The following is a 23,254-nucleotide window of genomic DNA, read 5'->3' as shown; positions in this document are numbered from 1 at the left end:
CTAAAGAGGCTCATACACACACGCAGCAATGCTGTTTCTACAATGAAGTATGGTCATCACTGGGTGTTAAATAAATGAGTCTACACATCATAGACAAATCATAGGTACCCACGTAGCCTAAATCTTCAACAATATGGAAAAGATCAAAACAACAACATTAAAAAAATGCTAAGAATGCTCATGACGAAAACTTGTCACATAAGTTGTGGAAACACCCGTACGCAGCCAAATTAACAATCCATTTGTCAAGGAAAAAGGAAGCTTCCTTCATGATAAAGTCATCTAAAAATTTGGTCTCTAGAGCTTCCCTGACAAAAGACTGGCTGATATCAACATGTGTTGACCTTTTTCCCTGAGAGGCTTGAAATGAGCTTTCTTTCCCCCTTTGTCAGCACAAACTGATACTCACGGTCACCCTCCCACCAGACAGCGTTCCGGTTACACGTCCCTTCCTTAATTTTCTTTTGAAGATTAAGATCGCTGATCCCGGTTAAAACATCGGCCTCTTCTGCCCTCGTGCATCGCAGCGGTGCTAATAAACCCAGACCTTTTAACCGACAGATAGAGAGATAAAGAACTGCCTCCCTCTGGCTCGACTCCCATCTGTCAGTGTGCATAGTGCTCACACTCCCCTTCCCCCCCCCTCAAACCTGAGGACAGGGCATGAACAGACCCCACAGGGACTCTGCCATGGAGTCACACACCCTTATATGGGCATATGGCTGCTCAACCCATGAGCCGGATGAGTGGTCTCCCCTTCCCTCCTCAGTCTCTGCACCTTTCTCTCACTAAAGAAGTCATCACTGAACGCCTGTCTTCTCCATGCTCTGCAAAACCAGTGGAATTTCTGAATGTAAAACTCAAATTCTGCTGTGTTTTCAAATCAACTCCAGAAAGTGGCACCAAAAAGTGCACAGTATCTTGCAAGGATCTTCTTTAGCCAGCGAGGATCTGGGTCAAAGCAGCATGAGGATATTTTATCTGTGGTATTTCCCTCAGCAGGTCCAGGTATTGGAATCAGGAAAAGAGAATTCCCAGAGAATAAACATGTTTTTCAAAACTCACAATGGAATTTTCCAGTGACCCCAATAACACAAGCTGCTGCTCTATGCTGAAAAGCAGTTATCGTTTGAGATTAAACTGAAGGATGAATCAGGGAGAGTCCTGACTCTCATACATCAGCGTTTAAGTGGAATATTTCCGCTCAGTTTGTGAAATATGAGAATCTCTGCTACAAGCAGAAATTCAAATATTGCTTAAGTTGATGAAACAAACAGAGCTGTGGAATATAATCCTGTATCGCGATGCTGAAGTGAATGATTCTCTTTAGAGGCATATTGCGCTATAATGTTCAGATATACACAGAATTATTTCAAAATATTATTCTGAAATAATGATTTTGAATAACAAATATATGTGATTATTAATGTAGTAATTATTATTAATAAAAGAATTGGAGGAAAAGATGCAGAGGACTGTTTAAGAATCGAACTGCAATTTAATCAAATCGTTAGGCGAATTAAGATTTAACACCTCTAGAAAAACTTTATTTCCAGGAAAACTGGGCTGCCAGACACACACAAACACACACACGCATACATCTGCCAGGATGCCGACAATCTCCATGACAACTCAGAGGCTATTGCACATTTGAGTAACAGCTTTCCTCTGAGGCAACTGCAGCATGATGAACATGACGTCCTGACCTAGAATTAAGGAGGGAGTGACATCTGCGTCATTCTTGGCTGAACCTAGCATGGAAGGTTTTTAAATTATCAAAACTAGAATCACAGTTTTGGATAAGTACATTATAAATTCCATCACAAGCTTGGCATTCATTTTTTTTTTTTTTTATAAAAAAGTTTCCCATGTCCACAGTAAAAGGAGTTTAAAGAACCCACTGATCTGTGTCTATAGAGTGCAACATTCCGGGTCCGGAAGTAAAAACTCAAATTTCCGTATGGAAAAAATTCATGATTTTAACAATAACCAATAAATTATGAATTGATAGTATTTGATTCTGTAGAAGCTACTAGCCACACATTACTCAAGATGCTGTACAGAAACAAGAAAAAAGTTCCAAATGATCTCCTTAGCTCTATGAAGCACCACAAATGACATAATCGAGTCTGTCTCCTATGCTCTCAAACTATTTCAATATTTGAATATGTATTCAGACTGCCAGACCAAATTTGATTTATGTGGATATCCGATTGATATCCAAACAAATTTAGCAAGCGTAAACCGCCTCATAAGATACAGTAGCCCAGCGAGTGGCGACTGCACAAAATCATGTTGTAAATAAGACAACATCTGTATTGCAAACAAAGCTATGTCGCTGTTGTTGTCGGCTTATGCCTACCAACACAACATCATTGGCATAAAAACCAATGCAGATATTACAGAAAATGAAAGAGCTGCATGGATCTGGACAGTTGTGATACAGTGCGGACATCAATAATTAGATAAATAAATACACAAATAATCAGATTTGGTGTGAACATACATAGATAGCCATAGAGACCACAAAAGAGTTAAAAGTACATACATTTTCAAAAGATCTTTTAATCCAGTTCAGTTACTTTTTCAAACTAAAGAAGCTCAAAGACACTCCGAATCACTCAATATCAAGTACTACACTGCGGAGGAGCTTGGTCCATTTTTAAAAGCATTAGACTGACCAGCTGCTAACCTCCAGGACAAAGCTGTTTGACTGTGAGAGGCAGATGGGCTCTTCAAACGACCCAGGCCAAATGACGACAGCATGAAATATTCAAGCAAACAACTCCCAGTTCCCATTCTCACTTGGCTGGCACTGGCACACACATAGCAGTCTAACTACAAGTAGACAAGTGTGATTAGTTTAATATTGTCACAGCAATCATATCAGTGCAATCTGTTGACAAAATGTGGCTGCTGCCTAAAAGATGGATTACTTGATCATTCTACTTGGGTTCAGCAGCACAGTCAGAAGCAGTTTGTGGTGAAACAGATGGAGATCTGTCCTAAAAACAATGTCCACATCATGAAAATCTAGCACCTCTAGGCAATGACTGGACTTTTATGATCATCTTAAATATCTGGTTGTAATCATGAGGCAAGATTAATTTCTGCTCATAATTATCATACCTTAATTATCGCTATAAGGTAGGATAAGGTGTCTTTCGGGTATCATTTTCTGATATCCATTTTGCACATCATTCGAACCATGGCAAAGCGTTTTAACCCAGACATAAAAGCAACACATCAGCCATTCAAGAAGCTCTTAAGAGCCACTTCCCTCAGTTCATCCAGAGGTTAAGATGCATGAAGAGTCAATGAAGCGTAAAACTTCAAAACCACTCTAGAAAATGTGTAGCTGGACAAAAAAAGCTTTACTGAAACATTGAAATACAATGGCTTCAGTACAGCAAGTGCAAATATTAACCAACTCTGATTATTGCTGCATACATAGGTCTTTTCCCCTTTCTGAACTGGTAACATGCCAATGATAACATTTTGAAATGGGCAGCAGGAGCCTTTTTTTAACTGCAAGCAGTAGCAAAAATATACTGGATGGCTAATCTTACAAGAATGTGATTTTAATGATGGGTCGGTTCAGTGGGATTTGAAGTATGACTGAGGGGGGTTCCTGTAATCCTGTTTCCTTTAAGAGCACTGTAAACTCACAAGCAGCTCATAAAACAAACACAAAACAAAATTAAAACATGCCCACTCTTACATAGCCAACACTAAGATTTAAACAGCTGTATCAGCTAGTCAGTTTAATAGGTCTCACATGAAAATTCACAAATAGATATTTTCAGGAGATTATTAATGGCTCCTTATTATCTCATTATTTTGCTTTAAAACTTAATTTACAAGTAAGGCTGTTTGAAACGTACATCTCAATGTTCTCAAAACTAAATGAAATATACCTGTTCACTAAACGTAAACATTTTGTATGACCAAAACTATTTAGTTTTGCAGGGGCGCCACTAGCTTAGCTTAGCATACTGAATGGAATTGCCAGCTAGCATGTCCTGAGTAAAAGTGATCCAAAAAAAACAACAACACCTAATTACTTCTTGTGGCCTGCGTATTCACAACGAGTACAAATGCAATGCAGATTAAGACTAGGCTATTTCCTAGGCAGATACTGACTTGGGACTATATTATGGGGAAGCACAGGCGAAGCACTGCTACTTGGGCGCAGAACATACACTCACCTAAAGGATTATAAGGAACACTATACTAATACTGTGTTTGACCCCCTTTCGCCTTCAGAACTGCCTTAATTCTCCGTGGCATTGATTCAACAAGGTGTTGAAAGCATTCTTTAGAAATGTTGGCCCATATTGATAGGATAGCATCTTGCAGTTGATGGAGATTTGTGGGATGCACACCCCAGCTTTGTGACATGGTGCATTATCCTGCTGGAAGTAGCCATCAGAGGATGGGTACATGGTGGTCATAAAGGGATGGATATGGTCAGAAACAATGCTCAGGTAGGCCGTGGCATTTAAACGACGGCCAACTGGCACTAAGGGGCCTAAAGTGTGCCAAAAAAATACCCCACACCATTACACCACCACCAAAAGCCTTCACAGTGGTAACAATGATGGATCCATGTTCTCATTCAATTTACGCTGAAAGTCTCAACAGAAATCAAGACTCATCAGACCAGGCAACATTTTCCCAGTCTTCAACTGTCCAATTTTGGTGAGCTTGTGCAAATTGTAGCCTCTTGTTCCTATTTGTAGTGGAGATGAGTGGTACCCGGTGGGGTCTTCTGCTGTTGTAGCCCATCCGCCTCAAGGTTGTGGGTGTTGTGCCTTCACAAATGCTTTGCTGCATACCTCGGTTGTAGCGAGTGGTTATTTCAGCCAAAAGTTGCTCTTCTATCAGCTTAAATCAGTCGGCCCATTCTCCTCTGAACTCTAGCATCAACAAGGCATTTTCGCCCACAGGACTGCTGCATACTGGATGTTTTTCCCTTTTCACACCATTCTTTGTAGTATATTGCATGCTCAGAAATTCATGAAACAAAATATTCTGTGGGCTATTAAATTTTACCAGTAGGTGACGGTGACTTATTTGACTTGCTAGACATTTTCACTCTATATTCTATATTTTTTATATATAGAAAAAAGTAGGAAGTGAAAGTCTCATGAAAAACAAAAACTTTTCAAATTGTAACTGAATTACAAAAAAGAGTGCTCCTTTTATTATCACTGAAGCTGTCGGTCAGTTCAATGTGATAATATAGATTAGAAGAACAATGGCATGTTTAATAAGAGTAGAATGTTTAAAATTAACTGTTGTTAAAAGTTAATTTTATCAGCATATCAATTCAAGCTCAGTGCTTCAGTTAAATTTACAATTAAAAAAAACATGCAATAATATAAGTAACTGTAATTATTAAGGAAACTAAAATGTTGTGAGAAAATTAACTTATAGATAATTTTTTCTCCTTTGCCACCAAATTAGGTTCTGGCGTCACCATCTGTAGAAGTTAGTGGCGCTGGTGCCATTGCTCTCAAATGTTAATCTAGAGCCTGCATGCCATTATACATAAATGACGTATGTTCTGATATATTTCTTTCATACTGCCCACACCTAATTAGTAACTACCACCGATGCTGATTCTTTTGACAAGCCACAATGTTGATGCAAGGTTTAGTGGTTTGGTGTTAAATGAACACCAACACTCATTAGACAGGCTGGAATTGTATTTTATTGTAATACAATTGTATTGTATTGCATTTAATTGACATAATACTGATCTGTAGTCTAAATATTGTCAATTTCGTGCGCATCTAATGCTACAGAAAGCCAGGTGAGAAACAGAGCGTCCACTGTGATAACATCCCTTGAGAAAAGTAGCAAAGCTTACTCTACAATGTGTGGGAGTTGCTGATCTTTTAATGCTCAGTGCGGTCTCTGAGAAACACCGGCGCAGTGCAGAAAACACAGTGATATAACACCACACAATAAGCTCAAATGTCTAGCCTACCCAATAACAGTGTAGTAAAAACAGCCATTTCCTGTCTGTCTTCACAACAAGTCCATTTGCTGCAAGTGGCTCATCACATTCTCTCCATTCTGCTGTTGCTGAGATAGCATTCATAATGGAGAAATATTACTTATTGACCTCATAAGGGGGCATCTAAACATAGCCAAAGAAAAATATCAGATACTGTAAGTTATAATGAGTGAATCAGCAAAATACTCATGGTCTTAAATCAATACTTTAGAAATTTGCTTGCACAATTTCTGAACTAAAAAAATAAATAATCAATACTAATTTAAAAATGTATACTTGTACATGCGTATTTGTGTAAAGTACCTTTCTGCCCTTAAAGCAAACTGCACTCCCAGATGGTGTTCGATTGCTAAAACACAGTATCACACCCTACAGCCCACTCAAGACAATGTGTAGTAGACTACAGACAGAACCAAGTACTGTGGCTCACTTGCACCCACAGCCATATATAATCACAATTTTGTGCCTGAGACAAATGAAAAAAATGTGTCTAATTGTGCAAGCTGCATAGCACATCTGATTAAACACTGGTACACACACGAACCACGGCCATGCAAAGGGCTTATGTGGTTTAACAAACGTGGGGAAAATGCAGACAAAATTGTGAAATTTAGAAGAAGAAAAATGAAATAACAATATAATGCGAAATGTCATGGAATTTTTGGGAATGTCAGAAATGCATGAATGTACTTCTCAAAGTAATAATAACATTAATACTAAAGTTATTAAAAAACTTCCTTTGAGAAAGATTACCATTTTTCACCCTTGTATTAAATTTAACAGTAAACAGTTTAACAGGTTGTGCAGCAATGTCAAAAAATAAAAGTAACTGTTAAATTTCGATTTGATTACATCCGAAAAGTCGCATAAAACAGTTATTTTATGCCTTCATTTGATTACAAATTAATTATAGTTTTTTTTTTATTTCAGGCTTTCAAAAATTATTTGAAAATTTGGATTTAGATTTATGAGCTTGCAAATATAAATACGTACCAGTTATCTGCCAAAATGTTCATATCAGTACATCGCTACAAACTGTAATAAATTATTTTGTAGTTAAACTTTTATGAATTCAATTGATTAGACAACTGGTTTTTGATTATTTAAATTTAAAGAACCATTAAAGGCTGACTTTACCCAAAAATTAAATGATCTGTCATTTACTCACTCTGCATAAGTTTCTTTCTTCCATTGAACTAAAAAGGAGATATTATGAAGAATGTTTGTAACCAGACCATCGAGCTATTGACTTTTATAGTAGGAAAAAAATACTATGGAAGTCAATGGATACTGTCAACTGTCTGGTTACTCACATTCTTTAAAATATCTTATTTTTTACAGTAGAAAGAAACTTGTACAGGTTTGAAATAACATAAATAAATAACTATTTTAATTTTGGGGTGAATTATCCCTTCAAAACAGAATCCAGAAATATTGAACAGAAAATTTGGAAAAGACTTAAAATGGATCTCATAGGCTACTAGTTACTTGTCATGAATACTGTGTTGTTAACTCTACCAGCCACGTCTATTTTAGATAATTACACCCTCATATACTATTCGTCAGAACACCTACACTTCATAGACTGCTAAATTAAATGGCATATAACTTCACAAAAGTTTGTCAAAGAACCTGCTCTAAAACTGTAGTAGAACTTGTAGCTTCGACCCTCCAGCTTGCTAACTGCACACTACACAGGGTGGTCTAAAGCACAATAAAATATTTAGTGCCAGCCTAGTGCAGAAAGGTCAGTCAACCGTGCACAAGTGCATTTTACTTACTTTAAAAAAAGCTCTCTGAACACCAGAGCTTAAACCTGCATATTAAACTGACACCCGACCCGACCCGGCACATACGATATCAGATGTGTTGTGCATCCGAAGACTAAAGCAAAGGCCTGTCATAATAATGATTTCTTTAACCAAAAAACTTCAAAGACCAAAAGGCACAAGGGCTGCTCCACCCTGTATAACATAACAGAGACACCACAGGGCGAGACCTCACGGTTTCATCCATTTTTAAAGACCTCTCTGTTTTCACTGTGGAGAACAGCAAACCTAAAATTGGGTTAAGATAAATGTGCCTCCCTCAGGCTGCAGTAAATGTGACTGAAGCTTGAAGGAGACTGGTTGATTTTTGCCCCTACATGGGCACTGGTGGGTGGGAAATGTGGCAGGAGGCAGGACGACATAAACACTGCCACAATGGTGGCCTTGCTTCCTCTGCCGTAACACTCTGCTCAATAGGGTCATGAGGGGTGGAGCAACACTTCCAAAACAACGCATCCCATTCAAACACCACAAATGAACCTCTGGTCCTAAAAGTATGAGTGTTTATAGTGTCTAAAGAAATTTAGATCCTTCAGATAATGGCTTCTCTTCGCTAAAGTAGGCAAACCGTCATCTCGCCAATGTTGGCATTTTGGATTATCGGGCAGAGGAAAGAGAGTTGGGAAACACAAAACAGCTTCAGTGCGTAAACCGATGGGGGTTTGGCATTCAGAGGCGGCCTCCGCAGCCCATCATAAAGCGTGTAGGACATAGAGGCGTACAATTCTTCTTACAGTCCTCTTTAGGACTGAATAGCACTTCTGTTTTGTGATCTTGGCATCTTAAAAGCACTGAGATACAAAGAGCCATGAGAGGAAAGCCTAATTTAAGCTTGTATCTTACAATTACGGCTGCACGATTAATCAAAATCAAACTGTAATCATGATATGGTTTAGTGCGATTATCAAAGCACAAAGGCTGTGATTTAAATATATACAGAACGTGAAGCGTGGCACTATGCTACTTTATTCACAAGTAGCTCATGATCCTCTTTTCGGTCTCAGAGCGTCGCGGTTCGCATTAAATACTCCTCAACACAAACTAATCTTTGCACCTGTTTTAAGTTGTTGTTGCGTATAGGTAGGACTGTGCCGATCCGATACTCAGGTACATCGGGTATCGGTCAGACTGGACTGATCCAAATCCGATACTATGCCAATATTTTGTGTTATTGTTAAGCCCCAATTTCCCCACAAAAGGCTTTTGTACTATATTAAGTGTTCTGAAGCCATTCCTAGTTTAATGTGAGGTAGAGATGAATATTTTAATGATCATTAAATTTCACTTGAACGCTTCCCTCGCTCTGCTGCGTCTGTCAGTCACTCTCCTTTCAGCTTTCAAACTGCATATCCCGTTCAGTCAACATGATGAAACTCTCTCCAAGATGATTCAATGTTTCTGTTATTATGCTTGATCTGTAGAAAACAGGTTTTGCATAAAATGACTTTATCTTGCTGCCATTTCTAAATAGTGTTGCTTTCTACCGGGTGTCTGTTAGTTCACAACACTGGACTAGAGATTGTATTGTTCTTCAAACACATGGTAACTGAAATGTTAAACTGTTATTTAAAAAAAGGCTCAATAAAATTTAGCATAGATAGATACACTACACATCGATATATCTTCCCTTTGTTTTGAACTTTTCAATGTGGACGCAGCACTGCGCGCTGTGACAATGTTGTTTGAAGCGCATCCTCCTGCAAAAGAAACAAGCTAAACAAATAAAAATAAAAATATCCTCATTTAACGGAGTGCACATCAACGAAAGCAAAAGTTTCATGATGCATCTTATTCAGCAGCTCATTTCAAATTCAAAGACCGCAATATGAGAGAGCGACCCAAGCACTGGAATTAGAAAATAAATTGTATTTATTTATTTAGGACATTTGTGTTCTAGAGACGTGTTAACATTTCAATAAAGCTCTAATTTGTTTCCTTTGGAAATATGATTCAAATTCACACAGAATGCATTTATAACTGTAAAGCAGGTTTGTTTTTGTCAAAATAGTGATTAAAATCGAAATCGGAAAAAAAAGAAAAAATAAATCGTGATAGGTTTTTTTTTTGTCCATATCGCACAGCCCTAGAATAAAGGTAAAATATATGAAAATTAATGCAATTTTTTCAAAACGAAGCATGAACACGTTACAGTGCACCCCAAATACAATCAAGCCTTCGAAAGAATGTTTTTGCACCCCTTTAAGACAGAGAGGTAGAGAGAGAAAGAGTATCTGAGCTGTGATGCATTTCATTCACAGTGCTTTCACAGACTGTTACCATGGACAAAAACATCATAAATCTAACTTCCAGCAGCTGCTTAATTCAATGAAAAGCAGCATCACTGAGAAGAGCCAGACAACTCTGCCGGCCAAGGTTACTGTCAAGTTCAAATGCCAGCTGAGGCGTCAGGTCTGGTAACACTCCAACTCACAGTATGCCGCTGAACACAGAGTTATCACCAACAAGATCACCTGCCGATATAACTGTGCTTCTGTTCTCAAAAGTAGAGCTACAAGCTTTCACAAACATCCTACTTAATCTATTATGTAAAAATATTACCAGTGGTTTCTGCAATCATTGCACTTCACATAAGCTATACTTCCCCTGTGATTACCCTCGGCGTAGCCGCGTGTCTGACAAACAGGGAGGAAATAAGAAAGTGCAAGTGTAAAACAAGCGGGAAGTTTGTTGAACGTGAACAACAGAAGGTTCACACTGGTGCCACAATACTGGCAGTGCCAACTAGGGGTTGAACGACTTCAGAGTTTTTAAAGTTGATATTTATGTGATAAAAGTCGAGTCGACTAGTCGCTGATGACGTCATTAATGAACAAATAAGCCTGAACCTTGAGCTGAGACGCAAACACAGGTCTTCTCACAGGACACCTATGGCACATGACACAGCGTTGCCCATAAGGTTATTGCTCCTACATGACAGCTTTTGTATCAGTTATTTTGTCTTATGGTTATACTTCTCACAGATTTCTGCTCGTTCTGAATAAGATACAGATAAAGTAGCACAATAAAGATTTTAATGCATTAGTAAGTGATTGTGTGTGAATTAATTCTACCTCCCAGCATCTCTCTACTAATAGTGAATAGTTTTAGTTTTCAAGAAATATATGCTAGATTTTTTCAGTTTCTAAGCTATTTTATTGATAAATCACAATTGACAATGTTGACAATACATTTCTGCGCAACTGAATGGTTTTGTGTGAGGCGCGCGCGATCTCCGCGTGATGTGCGATCGGCTACGTGTGTGCATTACAATGCAGCACGCATTAGTTGAGCACGATGATACAATAAGCGTGTATTCTCCCAATCAATTTTGAGCATCCAGATAGTATAATCAAACAGGTCTTGTGGAGAGCTCTCAGAGTATGCATTTATTTGTAATTTTTAACTGTTAAAAACAAAGCCTGTGTGTCAGGAAATTGCTTATCCTGTTGCGCCCTCTATAGGCCAGCGATTAGTCGACATCAAGCTTGAAACGTCATGGCACAGCATTAAAGTAGGCCTGTCGCGATAGTCGATAAATCAAATAATCGCACGATAAAAAATATGAGCTCAATAATTTTTCCGGCCGCGATAATTGTCACTTGCATGTTTTTGTTTTGTTTTCATCTCTCTCGTTGACCGCGCGCACCTCGTCCATTTGGGGAGGTGTTTATACTCGATGCGCAGACCGGGTGCGGCGTAATGAGGCGTCATTCTCGGCCAGCAGATTCGTCTGGAACTCATGGCCCTTCGGTTGCGGAGCCACACACAAAGTTATGAAATTTGACTCGCACAACGGCAAGTGAAATGGGGTCTCGCGCACTCCGTGTCGACGTCATTTTTGCCGCGCGCACCCTCGTGCTCGAGCGGACGCGTCGTGTATAAAGGAGGCTTAAAGCTACACTGAAGTTTGATAAATGCAAGTTAATTCTTCAGTTCAATCTTTGTGTGCTAAAAAGGCACATAAGTTCCTGTAGAGATAGCAACACACAGTCTCCTTTTTTTGCCAAATAAATGAAAAGCATGTCATGTCAATGTCTTCTCTATTGCTGTATCAAAATATCACTTTCCTCAGAGATGGTCAAGTTCAGTTTGTGCATGATTAGGCTATGATATAACTTTTTTTTTTTTAATACTGTATACTAAATTGAGGATAATTAATATATCATATGCTGAAGTACATTTCTGGATTAAAAGAAAAAAAAACAACAACAACCGTACAGAACAGAAAACCGTGACCCTAAAATTATTGTTTTGTGAACCGTGCCGCCCCTAATATACTCCTAAAACACAATCATCCATTGCAGTTTTCATCCATTTTATTTATTGTTTTTGGTATTTATTCAAGTGCATTTTTTTAATCAGACTGTGAGTCTATGCTTTTATTGTTTTTGGTTGTTTTGTTCATTTATTGTGGCTATTTAAAATGTTTTCCATTTTTAGTGTTAAATAGTCTTTAGAAATGAATGTTTATTGATCTTTGAAAAGGTGTACCTGCATTTTTATGCCATTATCATTATTTTAGATGAAAATAGTCTCAGAACGACAATATTAAAGTTTATCGCAATAATTTCTTGGCCAATTTATCGTCCAGTAAAATTTGTTATCGTGACAGGCCTACATTAAAGTCGACTAGTCGGTGCAACCCCTAGTGCCAACTACTTGTGTCATGCATTTGGTTGAGTGAATGTAATCAAGTATTTCATCGAGGTTTGGAATGCACTGGCAACAGATGTTAAAGTTAAGACCCAGGCAGACAATTTACCAACTTTACGTCAATATTAGTTCCATCGTGAATTCTGAGAAGCTGATGCGCAAATCAGATCAGGCTACTGGATTGTTCCGATATTAGTAAAATCAATTTGCTGATAAAGACACAAATATTTGAGTGTTTATAAGAGCTGAGTAAGCACATTATGAGTCTGAGAGTCCATCTGCTTCAAGCCAATAAAACCACAGTAATTGAACTGCAGATTTACATACAAATGCAATGAGTCAGATGATACCAAATGGAGCCAAGTGGTCTAATCAAAAAAAAAAAAAAATTTATATTATATTATATTATATTATATTATATTATATATATATATATATATATATATATATATATATATATATATATATATATATATATATATATATATATAAAAATGGAAAGAAATTTCTATTTTTGATCAGAAATTGGCATAGTCCATTATAAATGTACCAACAGCATTATGCCAACTTTTAAATGCAAACTAAAGAAATGCAACAACTAATATAGTATTAAATACCTATACTGAATAAACATTAAAATAAAAAAATATGTATTTTTATAGGGATGCATTCATAATTTAATTAATTTAACTATTTGTTATGAATAATAACTAATAAAAGCCTGATATTATAATTATAATATATTTATATAATAAAATAAAATAATTTTATATTATTTTTAATATAATAAAAATAAATTATTTGTAATGCTAAGTGATTTTAGATATCAAAACCCAACATAAAAATACTAGATATTTATTATTATTCTTTTACTGATTACATTGCATTTAACAGTTTTGTTAAATTAGTGTTTGTAAGGTTTTAAGTGAGCATTAAATGATAGCAAAAATTCTACCTTAAAATGATGTAAAATTAAATGATACAAGCAAGAACAATTAATCTAATACCAGTCAAACATTAATTACATTTTTTTTTCATGTTGCTATTGCAACAACATACTATCTTAATCATGTAATCTGCTCTGAAAGCTTGACAAATCATGAGTAGACTAATCCAGCCACACTCAGAAAACCCTGGACAACTAAAACAACGTAGGGTGCATCCTGTTTTGCTGCTACACATGCACTGCATTGAACAGACAAACGACCACTGTGGATTAACAAGTGATTTTACACATGCCTTGTTGCCAGCTGGATGAGGCAGCGGAGGCTTTTGGACGACACACAATGCATTTACACACTGCCAAAATGCTGCAAATTCACTACTACCACTTGCAATCCCTTTCGCGATCTTTTGCATGCTCTGCCATGAGATGCCTAACAAAGACTAAAAAAGAAAATTGACTAATCAATTAGCTCCAGCAAGAAAAGCCTTGAAAATGCAGCACATGTGCAGTTGTAATGCAAAGTAATTTAGACCCAAAATATTCCTGCATGGGAAATATTACTGTAAGAGGAAGTACTTGTCCACAATATGATCAATCGTCAGGTTAAGGATATCAATTTGCATAAATTCCCATAATGGAATCTTCTTTCTGACAAATACAATCAGAGTTGTATTAAAAAAAATTCCAATAATCCAAACATTATAATGGCGGTGAATATAGAAAGTGGTCTGGTGAAAGCTAGATATTTTACTTTATGACGTGTTAAATATGGACATTTTTCTTACAAAAACCCATCGATTTCATTAAGAAAGCCTTAATCAACCCCCCTAGAGCCTTGTGGATTACTTTTATAATGGATGGATGCCCTTTTTTGGGCTTCGAATTTTGGGCTGCCATTCACTGGCATTATAACGCTTGGAAAAGCCAGGATATTTGTTAATATAACTGATTGTATTCGTCTGAAAGAAGAATGTCATAGACCGGCTTGAGGGTAAGTAAATCATGAACTAGATAAGCTTGGCTTTACAGTGAATATAGGGAAAAAGACCATCACTTAACAAGTGCTTTCAAATTTGCTGACATATTAGAATTGCTCTTTTTTTAATCGCGTGAAAAAAATAACTGCACATGAAAATGTGATCTGTAAAATCATAGTACAAAATGGATTGACTTGTGTCCTTTATCATTGAAAATACAATAAGTATATTATGCCAAGTATTTGTATGAAATAGCACCACCAATGCACTGGTAACCACTTCTCTTTTATGAGTACTGTGAATACTAATACATAGTAGAGAAGTATGTGATTTGTGACATGAGACAAACGGGAAACTGTTTTAAAGCTGGAGCTGGAGCACGCTTGGATTGGTTTGATCACTCAGATTGACAGGTCTTGATTTACTGTGCCATATGAGAGCACAGATAAAGAGCACTGGAAGATCATCATTAATCAACCAGGACCTTATTACTTTCATTGTGACGTTTAAGCAGTTCCTATGTTCGGGAAGTTTTTTGGACCCTTGGTTAATTATGTTTCGAAATAAACAGCTAGATGACCTTACTTAATCGGCCATCGACAAATAATAATTTGTCGATTAAACGTTAGCATTCCTACTTCATGTGCTTCTATGCTTTTCTAACCAAAGAAAACTTTGTCAGCAGTATTAGGGGTAATGCATTACAAGTAACTTGAGCTACGTAATCAGATTACGTTTTCAAGTAATTAGTAATGCATTACTTTTAAAATGTAAAAAAAAATGCAAGTTACTAAGTTTTCAAAACATTTTGACTAACATCTACCCTGTCCCCATGTTGAGAAAAAGTGCAGAGGCGTTGTGTCTTGTGTGTAAACATGTTATTGTAGTTCTAGACTAAATGTGAGCATTTATTCATTTCATTTGCACAATAAAGATTAACTACAACTCAAAATCTAAAAAAAGTATTTTTATGCATTTAATCTAACTTTATTGACCAATGCTTTGCTACTAACTTTTGATGGTTCAGTTAAACCGAAAATTACTTTAGATTTTTTATCGGTGATGAGTGTTAAAACTTTTTTTTTCCTGCATCCTATTCTTCCATTATCCAGAACAGTAGCACAGCTGAAAGGTTTGTTTGAGCTGCGGCCTCTACTGTACATGCGTGAATTTGCATTTGTACCTCGGCCTGAGGCTTATTATTTAAATTTTCGAGTGAAATGTTCTTTACATTTGCACAAAAATAGAACTTTTTAACATAACATAACACAACGCATTACTTTTCTAAAAAAAGTAACTCAGTTACTTTTTAAGGGAGTAACGCAATATTGTAACGCATTACTTTTCAAAGTAACTTTCCCCAACACTGTTTGTCAGGATGAGAGACTGGTCAAACTACCCTGAAATAAGATCCATATCATTTCAAAGATATCATGCTAAGGCATAGCCAAAGGCTCAACCAGCGCACAGAGCACTGCAGCTGTCGCCATTCGTCTGGCAGCAGGCAGCATTTCACAATTGATCTGGGAAAACAATAATAAATCTAGAAACCCTCTGGCCGTCCAGAGAAGAACAAAATTAAAGCATTAAAGAAAGTATATCCCAACAATTTGGCAACTTGTCAGATTCACTTCAAACTATGGGGGTGTACTAACTGGCACTCCATCCATCCCTGTACAGGATCCAATGGGTGGGATTTTAGTTTCCCAGCTCTCCTGAGTGTCAGTAAAGAAACAGCTGCCTTCTCTTGGTGTTGACAATAACAACCTGGAGATCCTCTTCCCCAGCATAGCACTTTGAAAGAAGCTTTACTTTGAAAAATGCAATTATATAGAACCAGAAGTACATTTTAAGGAAAATCACATTTGGTGCATGACTGGAATGCCAGTATTTTGGAACATTTGGAAAATAGTAACAATCTTCAACAACAGAATAAAATGAAAACTATGCAAAAATGTTTACAAAGCAGTCATCTCAAGTAAAATGATTTTCCATTAGTAGTCTTGATTCAAACTGACCCGAGGGCCAAGGCACGAAGAATCATTTTCACAGATGAACCTTTACAGAGTGACTGACACTTGCACTGTGAATAAAACATCACAACATTTATGTTTCCATCAAGATAAAGGAGCATATATTTTTGGTCAAGATCTTATATTGAATGACAATGTCCAGCACTCTGTAGTCTACTCCAGCACATCCCAAAGACTTGAATTTAAGGTCTGTACTCAGAGGTGCCAATTCATGTGTGAAAATGATTCTTTGTGTTACCTCCCAACCGTTTTCACAATTTGAGCATGATGCATCTTGACATTGTCATCCTGGAATATTGCCAAGATCATCTTTCTACGTGGTTTTTAAGAAGGCTATACACTCCATCAATTAGGGTTAGACGAACTGTTGCCAAACATAAAACATGCTAGTAACATAATCACTGCAATAATGATCTAACAGACTTTTAAGCATTCGCATATTTAATCCAAACAACGACTTTTTTGGCAGGACAGTTTATGTCAGCAGTCTTAATCCTTGACAAAATACGCACACGCTTTGAGATATAATTCTTTTTAAATCCTAATTTCCAAAAAAAAAAGAAGAAAAGATATATATGTATAACCATGCTGCTAAATAACCAGCAAGCAGATAAACAGTTTGCAGTTAAAACCGTTGCTCGCACCAGACTGCCAAATGACATCTCAATTTAACCGCCAGCGGGTGGGCATCCCTGTAAAATACCAGTAAGTTACGCGCGTAAACCAAACAAATGGCAAAAAGTACACATATTTAGTATATATAAATAATGCACCCATAACATTTGTAATGTCCTTTAAAACTTGTCAAATATTCCTAGAACCGCTGTCGTAGTAACACCCACCAAATGAATCACTGAGTAACGATAAAAAAACCTTGTTGTAAATGATAAATATTCTTGTTTCCGTAAAATCGAAACAACACAACTAAAAGTAAGACAAAACATAATCTGGATAAGATATAAATACTTTTTTTCTACAGTGAACTAAAGACACTTCCTCCGGCTTTGGAGATATTTAACGTTAGACGTTTGACAGAGAGCAAGAGCTAACTTGGCTCGCGCGCTCAGTCTGACTATTGAAAATGTAAGCGTATGCGGGAATAAATGCTTTTCCCATTATTTTATAAAGGTAGACACCTATATAAAGTCATATTATACTTACCAATAATTCCGCAAATATAGTTTTCCAGGGATTTCGCCTCTGTCAACTCTACCGACTCAACCCTCGGACAGCTCCACCTTACACTTTCCAACTTCAGTTGCAGTCAACTGAGTGTACTAGACCTCTCAAGCAACACAGCCAGCCGCGTGAACACAGCGACAGGCGCTTCGATTCAAAATGGCCACTGGACAGTCAAGATTTCACAATAAAAGTCCTATTCCGATAGCGTTTATAAGACACTTGTCATAGTCTTTCTCAGAGGCTTCTGTCTTTGACTTCTGGATTTGAATGTCCCTGCATCTTCAGATTTTCTTTTCACATCTTTTTTTTTTTAAATAGGCTGATTTGATTGAGAGGTTTGGATGGTATAGGTATTATTTTAAAGCTATTAAAAAATAAAATAAAATAAGATCATTTACAAAATATTTTAAGATAATTATAGAAAAGTAATAATTTCCTAGAGAAATATTTTTTTTTCTTGTTTAGATGGTGTTTGTCATCATTGTGTATGCAAACATTGCTCTCTAAGGCTTTATCTGATTAGGCTACATATTGAAAATACATTTTGTATACCCAGGACCATTAAGGTCAATGAATAAAATATGAGTACAGCCATAAAAAAAATGAGTTTCATATATTTTAATATGACATATAATATATAATATGACTGTTGGATCTATATATATATGAGAAGGCAATATTGAACAATAAAACAAAATACATTCCAAGTATTAGCTTACTAAGTTATTGTGAATAAAGATTAAATGGATAGTTCACCCAAAAATGAACATTCTGTTATCATTCACTCACCCTCAAATTGTTCTAAACCTGTATGCTTTTCCTTTGCAAGAAGTTGGCAGTAGCCATTGGCTTCCATAGTATGGAAAAAAAAAAAAAAAGTTAATGGCTACCGTCAACTGTTCATTCTTCAAAATAATTATTATCTTCTGTGTTCAGCAAACGAAATCATGTATATAAGTTTGGAGCAACTTCAGGAGGAGTAAATGATGACTGAATTGTTATTTTTGGGTGAACTATCCCTTTAATCAAAAACTCGGACGTTATGAGCAAACAGGGACATCTAGTGGACAATAACAAATGAAAGGGACTCAAGAAAGACAAAAATAATAATAATTAAAAATAATAATAATATGACTGCATTGTATTTTGTCAAAATACAATGATGACATTAATATTAATACATGATTACTTTTAATTAAAGACATAATAATAAATTAACTTTGTATTAATAACTTGTTGCTATAGCAAAATGATCCAGTAGATGGCCTCATGTCTCAAGCTTCAGTTGATTCTTCACATATTGGTCCCCTTCATGGCTGTCCTTCAAAAAGAGACACAGCTGGAACAGAATAATGCTTATTATGATGATAGTGTTATTAATAATTCATCATAATGATTTAAAAAATTGGTGCAATTTCACAGACAATATTTTGACTGGCTTATATTTAAGACTGGAATTGAAAGTACATATGGGCTTACTTGGTATGCTTCTATTGGATCGCTGTAATGCACGGAGCCCCTCCTTACTCAGTCTGGGCACTGGAGGCCTTACAGGACCAGGACGTATCCCTGCATTCCATTGGGAGGTCTGGGAAAGTCTCTTTATGGAGTCCTTGTTAGTCGGAAGTGCTTGTGCTGCCCATTGCGGCCTGTTATGGTTTTGCTTTCCTGCTGCACTGAGATCCAAGGATAAAAACATCTGGGGAAATATACACATAAATGCAGTGGTGTCTCTTATATTTCTCTCAGCATATATCCCCAGCAACACAGTGCCATTTGCCTCCGTGCAGCACATTTCCATGATATTCCACATATAGTCTGTTCAATATGCATGATGCCTCTTGGTTATGTAGTCTCTAGGGAATTATTTGCACACTGCTGCTGCTGATTTCTGCGCAAATCAACAGTGCAGTCACATGACAACTAGATAGGCTTACCAAAGATTTGGCCTTGCGCAGCTTGTATGTTGAGCGAGATGGTGCTTTCGTAGTTTTTTCTTGTCTTGTTGTATTAGAAGTAGCACTGTAGCAATAAAGACGGCTTAGCATTTTCTGCTGAAACTAATCATAAAATGCACTAAAATAGCTGTTAGTGGACAACATATAGTTTGGTGATATTATAATACCTAAGGACTCAACTCAAGTATAGTAACTTCTTTATACATATGTATATATTTGTTTAAAGGTTTGGGGTGAGTAAGACTTTATAATGCTTTTGAATTACGTATTTAATGCTCACCAAGGATGCATTTTACAAAAATAATTACATTTAAATAATTAATAAAAAATCCTTAAAAAACAATAAAATAATAATTGTGAAATATTATTGCAATTTTAAATTATTACTCGCTTCTATTTTAATATGTCATTTATTCCTGTGATGATAAAGCTGAATTTTCAGCATCATTACTCCAGTATTCAGTGTCACATGATCCTTTAGAAATAATTCTAATATGCTGATTTGAAGCTCATTCCTTATTTTTATATTATGTTCAAAACTGTTGATTCCACAAAAATATTACGTAGCACAACTGGTTTAAACATTAATAATAAAAATAAATGTTTCTGGAGCATGTTTTTAAAAGTCTAAAAAGTCTTTACTGTCATTTTTGATCAATTTAGTATGCATGTCTTTAAAATGAATCTTACTTGCCCCAAACTGTGTGTGCAAAACAAAATAGGTTCACTCACGTTATTCTTGCATGCTCAACTGGGTCAAGGTTATCCAAGTAGTTAAAGCGTATTATATCAGTGGGATGCCTATCTGAGTCTCTCCATGGAGGAAGGCCTTTGGCTGATTTCACCAAGCCATTCTCATCTTTACTTTTCCCATGCAGACTCGAGAAGACAGACTTGAACTCCCTGTGGCCGGTCACAGGATGTGACCCCATGATCTCACTGCCAATTACTTTCACCTCAGGGATAATAAAGTCTTCCTTCACATGCATCTGGAATATGTGACAGAACACAAACAAATACACTGATTCCAGCATTCCTCAATGGATATTTCTCTTACTCCCCGTTATCTTACCTTGGGCCTGCTAATATGAAGCTCCTGCACTGTTTCTATGTAATGCCTCTTCCATACACCTTGTTCAAATAGTGTTGGAGTAAAGGTTATGCACCAGCCTAGTTTCAGGCATTTAGGCATCCACAGTTGGTCAAGCTCCACCAGGTTTTTCCAATGCCAGCTCACCTGCAAATTAAAATATTAATGTAATTAGATAACACACTAATGTCAATCAAACAGTACAGTTCAAAAGTTTAGGGTCAGTAAGATTTTGTTTAAAAGAAATGAATAATTTAATTAAGCATGGATGCACTAAATTAATCAAAAGTGACAACAAAGATATATATACTGTACAAATAAATCTATTTAAAATAAATGCTGCTGTTTTGAATTTTCTATTCATCAAAAAAATCTGAATTATGATAATAATATACATACGATTTCTAATAATCAACAATGGCTGCTAAAAATGTAGCCCTCACATGAATAAATTATATATAGAGAGCACAGATATTTTCAATTGTAATATTTCATTACATTATTTCATTATTTTTGGTTAAATAACTTTTTAACTGTTGTGTATAGATACGGTAAATATAGAATATATGTGACTGTATGTATATATAAAATAAAATAAAACATTTCCATTACATTCAAACATTCATACAATGGCAATAATACATACCTGAGCACATCTGCAGAGGCTTCGGGGGTCTAGGAATGAAAATATATAGAGAGATATGACCCTGGGAAGGACTCTAGTGAAGTCAAGGGCTTCCTCTGGTACCCAGCTGCTCAAAGTCTGTCTGAGATGTTTCAGCTGGTTAACAGAACATCTGGAGAAAAAATCTTGTAGCACCTGTTTCCGCTGGCTATCTGTCCACATCTCAAACTGGGGCAAAAAGAAGTGTGAATGAGCATCAAAAACAATAATGTGAACATTGCAATTTTTTTTACAGAGAAGTGGATGCCTTACCCACTTTCCAAGCAGATTTCTTCTCTCTTCAAAAACCTGAAAAAAAGTTTACAGAATTTAGTTGATATTAAACTATTGAACAGTTATTTGCGTATGGGGCTGTGTAGCTGCAGACCAGTGCTGACATGAGCATCAGAACTGGACCACGGAGCAATGGAAGAAGTGGCCTGGTCTGATGAATCACGTTTTCTTTTACTTCACGTGGATGGCTGGGTACATGTGTGTCGCATACCTGGGGAACACATGGCACCAAGATGCACTATGGGAAGAAGGCAAGCCACCGGAGGCAATGTGATGCTTTGGGCAATGTTCTGCTGGGAAACCTTGGCATTGACCTACCTAAGCATTGTTGCAGACCATGTACACCATTTAATGGAAACGGTATTCCCTGGTGGCTGTGTCCTCTTTCAGCAGGATAATGTGCCCTGCTACAAAGCAGCAATGGTTTGAGGAGCACAACAACGAGTTTGAGGTGTTGATTTGGCCTCCAAATTCCCCAGCTCTCAATCAAATGGAGCATCTGTGGGATGTGCTGAACAAACAAGTCTGATCCATGAAGGGCAACACCTCGTGGCTTACAGGACTTAAAGGATCTGCTGCTAACTTCTTGGGTGCCAGATACAATAGCACACCTTTAGAGGTCTAGTGGAGTCCATGCCTCGACAGCTCACGGCTGTTTTGCCAACAAAAGGAGGACCAACACAATATTAGGAATGTTATGTTATAATGTTATGCCTGTTCGGTGTATATTAAAGTTACTGTAGCTGCAAAAAAACTGAACTTAACAGTTGAAACTGTATTTCTAATGGCAAACCAAGCAGAAGATCTTATACTATAATATTTGACTTTTCCACGTACATTAGCATTGGAGGGTGGATGATTTAGAGGTGTCCAGGTGCTCAGTTTGGTCTGCATTTTTGTGCTGGGGGCTTGGGGCATCTTTGATTGAAGTACAGGCGTTTGACCTTCAGCTCCATCCAATCATACCTGCGGAAATCTCAGTCATATAGGCACCACAACATCATGTTAAGGCAAACAAATGTGCTGTGATTTTCACACAAACAACAATAAAATAGCCTAGAACATTACAGTAGCCTATAAAAGCAAAAGAATCAAACCTACCATTTGCAGCAACGTCAACCCAAAATACACGTTAGCTATTATAACGGAACCATTAAAGGTTTACTGATTCGATATAGATGGTTTTGCTCTTCCTGCTCGGTACAGTTTACCAGTCTCCATAGCAATCTCACTCCCTCTCAATCTGTCCCGCCTCTTTCCAAACACTGACCCAACGAATCGTTGTTGTCGGATCTTTTACAAATGAATCGGTTCACAAAACAGATTCGCTAGTATTTGAAGTCAAGGATTTGACTAAAAATTACAAAAATAACTGAAGTAAGGCTGCATGTACACAGTATTAGAGACTCTCTGAATAAAGAAATCTGTGAGCGTTACCAAATATTGATTTGATATCTATGTATACACGACATGTGTTTAGACTTATTATCAATTAAAATTATCAATTAATTTTAATAAACAGAACTTACTGAAAAATACAAATTTAACATTGTTAAATGTAAACACAAATGAAATGTAGGCTCGTGACTGCAACAAACTATTT

At 36.7% G+C, this 23,254-nt stretch overlaps 2 protein-coding genes across 5 annotated transcripts in view; both read right to left on the bottom strand.

Moving 5' to 3' along the window:
• The window catches only part of fam49a (family with sequence similarity 49 member A), a 35,752-nt gene extending 17,969 nt beyond the window's left edge, over positions 1-17,783 (bottom strand). For 2 of the 3 annotated variants that reach the window (XM_067417813.1, XM_067417811.1), the window contains exon 1: positions 17,625-17,783. The gene's annotated coding sequence lies outside the window, so the exon portion shown is untranslated. Of the gene's footprint in view, positions 1-409; positions 425-17,624 lie in introns of those variants that run through there. The other variant, XM_067417812.1, reaches the window with a different exon arrangement.
• A 542-nt stretch (positions 17,784-18,325) lies between these two features.
• fbxo16 (F-box protein 16) lies at positions 18,326-23,012 on the bottom strand. 2 transcript variants are annotated; one of them, XM_067418637.1, is made up of 9 exons: positions 22,753-23,012; positions 22,489-22,627; positions 21,631-21,666; positions 21,340-21,546; positions 20,676-20,840; positions 20,336-20,592; positions 19,583-19,667; positions 19,125-19,344; positions 18,326-18,984 (listed from the first exon to the last, which is right to left on the bottom strand). In XM_067418637.1, the coding sequence occupies exons 2-9, from the start codon at positions 22,567-22,569 to the stop codon at positions 18,956-18,958; spliced, it is 1,080 nt and encodes a 359-aa protein (XP_067274738.1). In that variant the 5' UTR covers positions 22,570-22,627; positions 22,753-23,012; the 3' UTR covers positions 18,326-18,955. The 2 variants fall into 2 exon arrangements, with proteins under 2 accessions (XP_067274738.1, XP_067274737.1); XM_067418636.1 differs by having other exon boundaries at positions 22,489-22,617.
• Positions 23,013-23,254: the final 242 nt, after the last annotated feature.

This window comes from Pseudorasbora parva, chromosome 15 (assembly GCF_024679245.1).
Source record: "Pseudorasbora parva isolate DD20220531a chromosome 15, ASM2467924v1, whole genome shotgun sequence".
Classification (NCBI taxonomy): domain Eukaryota; kingdom Metazoa; phylum Chordata; class Actinopteri; order Cypriniformes; family Gobionidae; genus Pseudorasbora; species Pseudorasbora parva.
The sequence above is the reverse complement of the archived record's forward strand: the minus strand, read 5'-3'. Positions and strand labels throughout refer to the sequence as shown.